At 46.1% G+C, this 11,486-nt stretch overlaps 1 protein-coding gene across 3 annotated transcripts in view; it reads left to right on the plus strand.

Moving 5' to 3' along the window:
- The window catches only part of Actn1 (actinin alpha 1), a 95,324-nt gene extending 90,902 nt beyond the window's left edge, over positions 1 to 4,422 (plus strand). Inside the window, exons 19-22 of one of the 3 annotated variants that reach the window (XM_071607933.1) lie at positions 202 to 282; positions 747 to 812; positions 2,036 to 2,194; positions 3,509 to 4,422. In XM_071607933.1, the coding sequence (XP_071464034.1) occupies positions 202 to 282; positions 747 to 812; positions 2,036 to 2,194; positions 3,509 to 3,667 (465 nt within the window). In that variant the 3' untranslated portion in view covers positions 3,668 to 4,422. The remainder of the gene's footprint in view (positions 1 to 201; positions 283 to 746; positions 813 to 2,035; positions 2,195 to 3,508) is intronic. The other 2 variants (XM_071607932.1, XM_027929454.3) reach the window with 2 other exon arrangements.
- Positions 4,423 to 11,486: the final 7,064 nt, after the last annotated feature.

The raw sequence follows: 11,486 nt of genomic DNA on the forward strand, positions 1-11,486 counted from the left end.
GAACGTCATCCGTGTGTCTAACTATGTGCACTTTTATCTTCCCTCTCCCCTGCCTCTCCACCTCCACCCTCTCCATCGCATGCCTTTGTCCCTGTGTCTCCCCACACACCACCCTCCACTGGGGCATGGCCCACCCCCACCCTCACGGCCTTCACCTCCCTGGCACCGCATGGCTGGCTGCCTGGCGCACCACGGCCCTAGGATCACTCCGGCACGCTGGGTCCTGAGGAGTTCAAAGCCTGCCTCATCAGCTTGGGCTATGACATTGGCAACGACCCCCAGGTACTCGCCTCCTGCATGGAGCACACTCAGGGGTGGCCTCCGGGGCGAGAAATAACGCGTTTCTCCTTTTTCTCTTCTCTCTCTGTCTGGATCTCCCTGACCCCTTCCCGTGGGCCATGGGCCTCGTCCTCTCCTGCCATCCATGCCTATTCTATGTTGGGCTTCTCCTTCCACTGCTGTGCCCTCTGCCCTTGGTTGTCATCTGTGGGAACCTGCTGGGGCCCACATTCATCTCTCCTCACCGCTCTTCATTCTGTGGATGGATTTTGCATTCCTCTCTGCTTTTCTCTTTTCTGTGGACATTTTTCCTGGACATGTTCCTCCTCTCTGTTCCTTCCTGACCCGCAAACCATAAATCTCACCCTCTTCTCTGGCTGTCTGTACCCTGTCTTCCTGGCCCCTGGCTGGCCCTTCCTTCTTCCACCTGTCTCTGCCTCCTGTATCTTGGTGCCACTGCCCCACAGAAGAAGACAGGCATGATGGACACGGATGATTTCCGCGCCTGCCTTATCTCCATGGGTTACAACATGGTAACGTAAACCCCACCCTCTGTCTGCCAGGCCTTGGCCTGCCCTGGCAGGAGGAGGCAGCTAGCTGGCTGGAGAAGCCAAGTCCTAGCAGTGCAGGCCTAAGCCCTGAGCCTAGGGCTGCCCTTCTCAGAGGAACCTCAAATTCCCAGTCCTTGAAAGCAGGGCCCAGCCATGGAGGCTGTGTGTGGCTGGGAGGCCTGGGCCTTCTCACTGCCGTCTCTAGACTGGCTTGTCTCTGGTACTTACTGCGGAGACCAGCTTTCTCACTCCTATGGAGAACTGGGCTGACCCCAAGGCAGGCAGGAAAGATTGTGGTTTGGACATTCAGGGTTTGGGGTTGGCCCTGGTTCATCTCACATGAGGGCCTGGAGCTTTCGATTTCTTCCCCTGCCCTGATGATGGCTCCATTGAGGCCTGCCACCGCTCTGCCATAGTCCCAGGCCTCTCTGTAACCTTCTTAGCATGCCCTCCCTTGTCTAGGGTTCTAAGCAGGGCAGGGTGTTTCGCTGGGCAGTCAGGTAACTTCTGGCCATGGCGCAAAGTGCAGAGCCCGTGGGCTTCCAAGCAAGGGTGAGGGCTGGGGTAGAAACCATGAACTTGGAAGTAAATCCCTGCTCCTCCATTACTAGCTTGTGGCCTCAGATGAAGTAAAGGGAACCCCATAGGACTGTTGTAAAGATGAAATGAGGGAATCTAACATAAGGCTGGCACTTAGAAAATACAGAGTGGTAGAGAGACAGCGCCTATCTGAGTTGAAATACTAGCTCCCTACTCACTGGCTACGTGACCTTGGGAAAGCCACTTAGTCTGTCTGGACCTCAGATTTCTCATCTGTACAATGGACATAATAAGATTCTATATGGTTCTAGGGAGGCTTAAATGAACTAAAATATCTAAAAGCATTTAGAATAGTGCCTGGCATATAGTATATGCTCTGTAGAATTAGCCTTTGTTAATGGTATTGTCATTATAATGAATACCAGCATTATTTTCTCCAGGGGGAACCCAGACACCTGTAGCGGGTGGGAAGCCCAGAGCTGGGTCTCCACTGTTGAGTGTTGAGACCCTGTCATACCCTTAGTGTGACCCAGGTTAAGGTCACAGAACTGTCGTACCCTCCTCTTCCAGCCATAGACTACTCTGATCCCCAGGGGTTTGAGGTCCATCTGATATATTCTCAGCAGGCCATGGGCTGACAGGCCTGGGTTGACTGTTTCCTCCAGGGAGAGGCAGAATTTGCCCGCATCATGAGCATCGTGGACCCCAACCGCCTGGGGGTAGTGACATTCCAGGCCTTCATTGACTTCATGTCCCGAGAGACGGCTGACACGGATACAGCAGACCAGGTCATGGCTTCCTTCAAGATCCTGGCTGGAGACAAGGTGAGTCTACTATGGTGTGGGCACCATGCTGGGTGGCAGGCACTGCCTGGATCTGATCTGGAGGGGTGGGGTGGGATGTGAGTACCTCATTACCCCTTTCTCCAGGACCCCATTATGCCTCTGGTTACTTGCACCTCTACCCCTTTTTGCAATGCCTGGGGCTCAGCAAAGGTGTTAGGACAAGGCATTAATTTAAAGGGTCCCCTGCCAGGAGCACTACATATCAGTGAGGGATTCCTGCACATTGTGATGAGATGATGGAGGATGGAAGGTGGTGGAAGGCAGTAGAATGGGTTGGGGTATGTGGCTGAACAATGGAACTCCATCTGAGAATCCTTGGGATTTCATCCTTATGCCCTGCTGGGCACAGGTATGGAATATAGGTGGGAAGCAAGATAAGGGGATGGGGTGAAAGAAGGAAGCATGCCTCTCATTTTTCTACTCTTGAGAGTGGCCTGCTTCAGGTTTCCAAATCTGAGTCCCCTGTAATGCCCCACTTAGCCCCTCAGTGCCCCTCCCAGTTTTCCAATGCTATCTGTATGCAGAGGCCAGAGGCCCAGTCCAGGTCTTAGCCATCTGAAATGATCATCAGTGAACCCAGATGTCACTCAGACCCACAGCCATTTTTAGACCAGAGAACTTGAAGGGATCTGTCAGAGCCACAGATCCCTCTAATGTTCTAGAAAAGACAGCTTCTGAGCAGACCTATCACAGGTACACAAGAGGGGCAGGGTGAAGGCAAAGACCCACGCTGACAGCTGGCTAGAATGGGGTAAGGGTCATACTTTTGAAGATGGTTAAGACAGCCAGATAGGTTTTAAATGCTGTCTGGCAGGGATGCCGAAACTGGATGCTCATCTTAATCTGCTGGAGGTCTCCTTAAAATTTAACTCTCTGGTTGAGATTTTCCAGAGAGCCCAATTAAGTGGGAGTGGGATCCCTCAGGAATCTCTGTGTTCAAGCAGAGTGCCTGTTGACATTGCTCCATCATGGGATTATTGCAGACTAGTAGTGTGATACATGAGAAGATTATTAGTATAATTAAATGTGGAATTAGTTTGGAAAGAGGCTAAAGTAGATATAGAAGCGGAAAATATGAAATGATTTTTAAAATATATTAGGTGTATATATACATATACAGAGTGTGTATGTGTGTATGTATGTTTGGATTTATATGTATAGATCCAAAAGAACTAGGAGGGAGTGTAAATGGGGATGGCCTAGGTTACCTAAGGTCACCGGAAAGTTTACAGCCACAGGGTTTTGCGGCCCTGCCAACTGGCTTTGCGGCACCTGACCACGCTCTCTCTGCAGAACTACATCACAGGTGACGAACTGCGCCGAGAGCTGCCGCCCGACCAGGCCGAGTACTGCATCGCACGAATGGCCCCCTACAACGGCCCAGACTCCGTGCCCGGTGCTCTGGACTACATGTCCTTCTCCACGGCACTGTATGGCGAGAGTGACCTCTAACCCGCCCCAGCCCCTCGGCCCCTACGCCGTGCGCACCCCGCCCTGCACCTCCGCTGCCCCCGTCTCCTGCCCGAGTTTGGTTTCAGCTCTCAGCCTCCAATGGAGCAAGCTGGGACCACACGGCCTCGAACCTCCCTGCCCGCGAAGTGACAGTTTACAAAATTATTTTCTGCAAAAAAGGAAAAAAAAAAAAAGTTATGTTTAAAAAGTTAAAAAAAAAAAAAAAAACCAAAAAATTACATATTTTATTATAGAAAAAGTATTTTTTTTCTCCACCAGACTTAAATGGAAAAGAGGAAAAATTAACTATTTGCACCAAAATGTTTTTGTTTTGTTGTGACATAGGAAAATAACCAAGCACAAAGTTTTATTCCATTCTTTTACTGATTTTTTTTTCTTCTTCTATCTGTTTCATCTGCTGTATTCATTTCTCCAATCTCATGTCCTCTTGGTGGGGGGTGGGGGGAGGGGTACTCTTGTCAAAGACACATTGGTGCATGTGTGTTTGCTAGCTCACTTGTCCATGAAAATATTTTATGATATTAAAGAAAATCTTTTGAAATGGCTGTTTTTTAAGGAAGATAATTTATGTGGCTTCTGATTTTTAAATCTCCTCAGAGGTGTGGCTAGCCTCTTTATCAGTGCATACTTTTTTAAAAAGAATTTAATATTGCTATCAAAAATAGACAAACTTGGAGATTATGGACAACTTTGATATTGCTTGGCACAGACATATTAAAACAACGCTCCCATGATGTCTCTTTGCTCCTTGATTGCTGTTTTCTGGAAGTATGGGGGTGATTGGAGATGGTATGGGGCACCTGTACACACCTGTACCCACCTCTGATGTGTTTTTGACTGAAACACTTCAGTTTCTTCATTTGGAAAAGGAAAAGGTGGTTTCCTCACAGAAGTTAAAAATAAGATGAAGAATGTGTGGGGCACTCCCAGATGATAAGCCCCATCTTCCTTTGTTCTCTATAGCATCATATAGCTATGTGACATCCCTGACTCCTTTTGTTTTTTCCTACAGGGTACAGCTTGAGTCACCTCAGAATTACCCCTTCCTATTCAAATTGTCCCACAAAGGGCTAGGGTGTATAGCACAGTGGTAGAGTACTTGCTTAGCATATGTGAGACCCAGAGTTAAGTCCTCAGCACACCAAGGCCCACGGACAGCAGCTGTCTGGTATCACCTGGGAGCTTGTTGGAAATGCAAAATCTCAGGCCATACTGGATCAAAATCTGCATTTTTAATAAGACTCCTAGATGGTTTGCTCCAGCTTTTCCCGTTTTCTTCTTACTCATCTCCTGGCTGGGTGTGGTAGCACACATCTGTAATCCCAGCAACTTGGGAGGCTAAGGCAGGAGGATTGCAAATTCAAAGCCAGCCTCAGCAATGTAGTGAGGCCCTCAGCAGTTTATTGAAACCCTGTATTTTAGTCAGCTATTTTGCTGCTATGACTAAAGGATCTGACAATTTTAGGGGAGGAAAAGTTTGAGGGACTCATGGTTTCAGAGGTCTTAGTCCATGGAAGGCCAGCTCCAATCCTTGGGGCTTGGGGTGAGGCAGAACATCATGATGGAAGAGTGTGACAGAGGGAAACAGCTTAGCTGATGATCAGGAACCAGAAAGAGGTCTCCACTTTGCCTAAAACAAATATGTACCCCAAAGCTACCACCCCAATTCCCAACTCCTCCAACCACACCCTACCACTTCAATTACCATTCAGTTAATCCCTATCAGGGGATTAATTCACTGATTGTTATGGGGATCCTCCTCAGAAAATGCTTTTAAGTCTGAACTCAAACAAAAAAGAGCTTTTATTTACCTGGCCAGGGACTGTCTCCTACCCGGAGAGACTGATGTTCTGTGGGAGAACAGCAATTTCCTGGCCTGTGTCTTGGGAATTTAAGGACAAAAACCACAACTCAGTTGCTTTTCTCAGTATCATGCAAGGAAGATAAAAATAGCAGTTAGCTTAACCATGTTTTGGGTCCGAACAAGTGTTAGTCAACCTTATCCTGATTTCAGATGAGCAGGGGCGATAATCTATTTTAATAAAGTCATGTAGACCCATGACTATACTCAAACCCAGAATGTAGCTCACCATGACCACCACCATTTCCTGAGTTGGGTACATTCTGTGGGGTACAAAGTACAGAAAAACAGTTTTTTAAAACAGCTTTTGTTTTTGTTTCTCAGAAATGGGTCATGCAACAGTTTTTTTTTTGTTGTTTGTTTGTTTGTTTTGTTTTGTTTTTTTAATAGAAGGCGGCAAAATGGAGTCTTAGGCCTGTCTGTGACGGCTCTTGCTTTATATTTGCCTTATCTTATCAAAATTTTATTATCTATAATCTATATTTTTTTTACTAATTTTTAACCTTTAACTTAACATCCTTACTGATTTTATTGATTAGTTTACACCACAACATTCCCCACTGGCTTTATGAGACTAAATCAAATCATTGATTTATTTAAGTTTAGTTTTATCTAAGTTTACCATGTCATATTTTCTAAGGACTAGCAGCTTGATAGTCATTCGATCAGTGACTGTCTTTTAGAAGCAGGCTCCCTGTCATTTTTCTGGCCTCAAGAGTTTCTGAGTAGAGCTGTGTGCAGCGTGCATGTCTGAAAGTGAAACAGAACAGAAAGTAAAAATCAAGAGTACTGTTCATTGTCGGTTTTCCAGGTGGATCTTCTGTTGGAGCTGTCTTCTTGATTTGGGAGTGATGAATCCAGTGTTGTTTTCTGGTGACTTTTACAGCAGTAGGGGTGTTAGGATGACCGGAAAGGGCCCGTGCCAGCAAGGTTCTAAGGTAAATGGATGATGGCTCTGCTGGAGTGGGTGAGTGAAGGTCTCTCCTGCAACTGGCTGTCAGGCTTTTTGTTAAAGCCTGAATCTGGTGGGAGGCTTGCTGGAGAGCCTATAAGGACTCAAGAAGTGAGTAGTTACTTATTTTAGTTTTTTATCTTTTAGCCTGGGTAAGTGCCATTAGTTCTGCCTTTTGTGCAGAAGTTCCATGTCCCAGAACTTGAGCCCAGATAATTTTATTTAAAGTAACTACAGCCACCCCCATATACCTGATTCCATTTTGGATGTAGCTGCTGCCATCAGTATAGGACCAGCGAGGGTGGTCTTAGAGCAAAGGGAAGAAGGAGGCTCATCCAGACCGCACCAGTGCAATTAGTAAGGGTGTCTTTTACGGTTTTATTTATCCTCTTTACTTGTCCTGAACTCTGGGGCCTATATAGACAATGTAGGTCCCATTTAATCTCAACGGCCTTGGATCAATTTTGAGTTATCTGAGCTATGAAAGCAGGGCTGTTATTGGACCCCATGGCTATTGGGAGGCCAAATCAGAGAACTATCTCCTGAATAAGTTTCATAACTATAATAGTTGCTGTCTCTGTCTTGGTAGGAAATATCTCAATTTATATGGAATATGTGTCCCATGAGTGCCAGTAAATACTTATAACCATATTGTCCAGGTTTTATTTCAGTGACGTCTATCCCCCCCGCACCCACCGCCTGCAGTCTGGTTCCTGTAAATTGGCTTACCTTTGGATTGGGATTTTTTTTTTTTTTTTTTTTTTTTTGGAGCATAAGTCTGGCACCTGAAAGAAACTTGTCTTGTTAACTGAGTTATCTTAGGAATGTAAAAATCTTTTTGTAACAATTTAGCCATTTTAGTATTACCCATATGGGTTCCTTGATGTAATTGCTTAATTAACAGTTTTTTTCCAATGTTTCCGGCATCAGGATTCTTTTGTCCGATAGAATCTTGCATCTGTTTTGGTCCTCAGTCATTTTAAAGGTTTTTCCTAGGACTTTCTTTTGTTCTACATACATGGGGGAAATGGGCAACAAATGGTTAGGCAATACAGGCAAGATCTGTAAGTCCCCACTGGTTTTAAAGCCATCTTTTTAGCTATTTTGTCAGCAAAGGAGTTCCGTTTGCCTCTGGTGTCTCTGTGTTTTGGTGGCCTCTGTAATGTATGGTAGCCACTTTCTCTGGTAACCAGAGGGCTTTTTAGCAAAGCTAATATCTCTTTCAGCATGTTTGATATCTTTTTCTCTTGAAGTTAATAGTCCTCTCTCTTTATAGATATCTCCATGTACATGAACAGTAGCAAAGGCATACCTACTGTCAGTACAGATATTAACAGTCTTTCCTTTGTCGGGTCTGAGAGCCTGGGTACGTGCCATTAGTTCTGCCTTTTGTGCAGAATTTCCATGTCCCAGAACTTGAGCCCAGATAATTTAAGGTAATTATAGCCGCCCCTGCACACCTGATTCCATTTTGGATGTAGTTGCTGCCATCAGTATAGAGTGTCTCATCTGGGTCTGGTCAATGTGTGTCCATCAGGTCTGGCTGGACATTTTGGAGCAACTCCAAGATATCCTGGCAGTTGTGCAGGGACTCGGAGGATCTTCTTCAGGAAGAAGGGTGGCTGGGTTTAAAGCTGAGGTTTTTAGGAACTTTATTCTGGACTGATTTAGAAAAAGGGCCTGTACTGGGTGATGTGAGTGTTGGAGAGCCAGCGCTCTGGAGGGCTCTGAGCAAGGTTACTACAGCATATGGGGCTTTCACCTGTAAATCTTGTCCCAGTGTAAGCTTTTCTGCTTCCTTAACCAGGATTGCTGTGGCAGCGATGGCTTGGAGGCAGTTTGGCCACCCTCCCGCAGTCTTTTGGATAGATATGCCACTCATCGTTTTCGTGGCCTCAAAGTCTGAGTAAGCATCTCTTTTGCTATTCCCCTAACTTCATGTACAAACAGTTGGGATGGCTTTAGAACATCTGGGAGGGCCAATGCAGGTGCAGAGACTAAATATGTCTCTTGTTCTTTCTCAGTCTAAGTAAAAAAGTCCTTCTTTTCCTCCTGTACTAACATCAGGGATTGGGCTAGTTCAGAAAAACCAAGGATCCAAAGGAGGCAATACCCAACGGCCCTGAGGAATTTTTGCACCTGATGCTTAGTCTTGGGGTGAGGAATCTGCATGATTGCTTTAATTTTGTCCTGTGACAGAGTCCTTTTTCCTTCTTTTAGGTTATAGCCCAAGTAAGTGGCTGATGAGGTACACATTTGGGTCTTTTTAGTTGACACCTGGTACCCCAAGATTTTTAAGGTTCTTAACAAATCTCTGCTTGGCTGTTCACATTTAGTCCTAGTTTTGGTTGCTATCAGGAGATCATTTACATATTGTAAAAGTACAGTCTCAGGGTGTTGCTGCCTGTAAGCTGTGAGGTCCCTGCCTGTAAGCTGTGAGGTCCCTGCTTAGGGCCTCGTCAAATAGAGTTGGAGAGTTTTTAAATCCCTGTGGCAACTGTGTCTTAGTCAATTGTCCTGAAAAATCTCCTTTCTGGGTCTGACCATTTAGAAATAAAAATTGGTTGTCTTACCTAGGCCAGTGGCAAGCTGAAGAAGGCATCTCTGAGGTCCAGGACAGTGTAGACTTGGTGAGAAGGAGGCAATGAACTGAGAAGAGTGTAGGAATTTGGTACCGTGGAATGAATAGTTTCCACTCTCTTATTTATTTTTCTTAAGTCTTGTACCTGTCGGTAGTCCTTTGTCTCAGGTTTCTGGACAAGCAGCAATGGCGTGTTCCAGGCTGCTTGACAGGGAATCAGGAGCCTTTTTAGCTTCTAGTCTGATAGGATACTGTAGGATCTACACAGAGGTGGCAGTGCTGGTGAGCTGCCCTATAACATAACAGGTGGCTGGTGCACCACTAATCCAGGAGAATTGGTTTCTGCCCAAACCCCTGGGATTTTTTTTTTTTTTAATCTTGTGAGGAAATTGAAAGGTGAGGTATGGGTGTCTTTTGTTAAAAGTAGGTGTTTTTCCCCAATTGACAAGTATATTATAGCTTCTGGCCCTTTAAATGACAGGTTGGCTGTGCCTTTCTGGAAAGAAATGGTGGCTTGCAATTTTTGTAGCAAGTTTCTGCCCAATAGGGGATAGGGGCATTTTGGCATTACAAGGAACTAGTGAGTTATTGTCCCTTAAGTCAGTTCTCATTAGAAATTGGCCCTTCAGTTTCCATTCCTGGGGGCTGCTGTTGTTTAGGGAGTGGAGCTCTTGGGGGTTGTTGTCCAAGAGCTTGAGGCCTTAGGCACCTCGAGACTCTGACACAGCTGTCACCATGACTCTTGTCAACTTTTTAACTTGTTTTACTTTGGGGGGGGGGCGGGTCCTCTACTATTGTAGACACTTTGGGCTATTTTTCCAATTTTGGCAGCATCTTTCCCTCAAATCCTTCTGTCTCTAACTTTCTCCTAATATCTGGGGCCTATTGAGTCACAAAAGTAATGTTAAGAGCCCTTCTGTTTCTGGAGCCTCTGGGTCCATCAGTGCGTACACAGGATGAGCCTTGGGAAGGCGCTCTAGGAAAGCCCCCAGGGGCTCATCTGGGCCTTGAATTGTCTCACTTACCTTTGCCAATTTGGTGGGTTTTCTAGCAGCTGCTTTGACCTCTGTCAGTGGAGCCTGGTGGCACTGGTCAGTCACCTCTTTACCTGTCCAACTGGGATGAACTGAAGGGAAAATGAGTTCCACATGAGTTGGATCATCAGAGGGTTGGCCATCAACACTGAGAGACGTTTTGGGTCTTTTCTTCTGATTTTAACAGAGAAATCACTAGTAGAAAAAGGAACATGTATTATGAAAGGGCTTTCTGTTTTCTCCCGATGTGGTAGGGGGAGCCTGATGGAGGGGAAGTGTGGGGACCAGAGTAGGAGAGAAAGAGTTGGATATAGGATGGGAAGGCTTAGGCATCGAGGGGGGACTCCGTGCCTGAGGGACAGAGGGATCCGGAGGAGGAAGATCCTGGTCCTCAGAGCTCTCTTGTAGGACCTGTTTCTTCAGGGAGGAAGGTTTTGTTAGCCATACAGTTTCAGATTTGTTTTTCTTAGCTGTTCCTGTAAGGCAAAATCTTAACCATCTTGGCTCTTTTAGGAGGATTTCAATTCAAACCTGTGTATAGGGCAACTGATCTGGATGGCCAGGCCGCCCGGAGATGACTGAATTCAATAGGTGGTGGAGAGGCCAGTGGTCCCCTTTTGGGGGCCATCTGACTTAAAGGCTGGCCAGGCTAACTCACAAAGTTTTCTGAGAGAGGAAACATTACATGATGTTTTACAATTAGTTGTTTTCTCTGAAAACTCTTTAAAGTTAGACAAGAAGACATTTAAGGAGTGTACAAAATGAACATGAAGTGGACTGATTTTGCTCATAATGAGACTGAGACTAACAATGAGATGCACAACAGACAAGGCGCCATGAACAAACCTAATTGACCAGAGATTTAGATGGGGTTTCCAACCCCCCGGAGTCTTTAGCCCCAGATGGGCCACTGAGTGACACCTTGATGCTTCCCTGGACTGGAAGTAGGTGCTGCGTCCAGCCTTCACTGATGTCCCCAGACTGTGGCTTCACACAAACCGAGTTTTTCTTCTTTCCCGGGAGAACTAAGTCACAGGTGCAAATTGCAAGTGCTCTCAAATAGGCAGTTTGCAGGTTAGGCAGGAGCCGATGAGGAGAGGACCTGGGGCCTTCCCCAGGTTGTCTCCGGCCCACCGGGTCTCCTGGGTGTTTCTGAGCATTCTCCTACTTATGAGAAGAGAAATATCTCTTTCATCTCCCTGGGGCCTCCGAGATGTTATGGGGAGCCGCCTCAGAAAATACTGTAAGTCTGAATTCAAACAAAAGAGAGCTTTATTTACCTGGCCAGGGATGTCTCCCACCTGTAGAGACTGATGCTCTGTGGGAGAACAGCAATTTCTTGGCCTGTGTCTTGGGAATTTAAGGACCAA

This window comes from Marmota flaviventris, chromosome 2, assembly GCF_047511675.1.
Source record: "Marmota flaviventris isolate mMarFla1 chromosome 2, mMarFla1.hap1, whole genome shotgun sequence".
Taxonomy (NCBI): domain Eukaryota; kingdom Metazoa; phylum Chordata; class Mammalia; order Rodentia; family Sciuridae; genus Marmota; species Marmota flaviventris.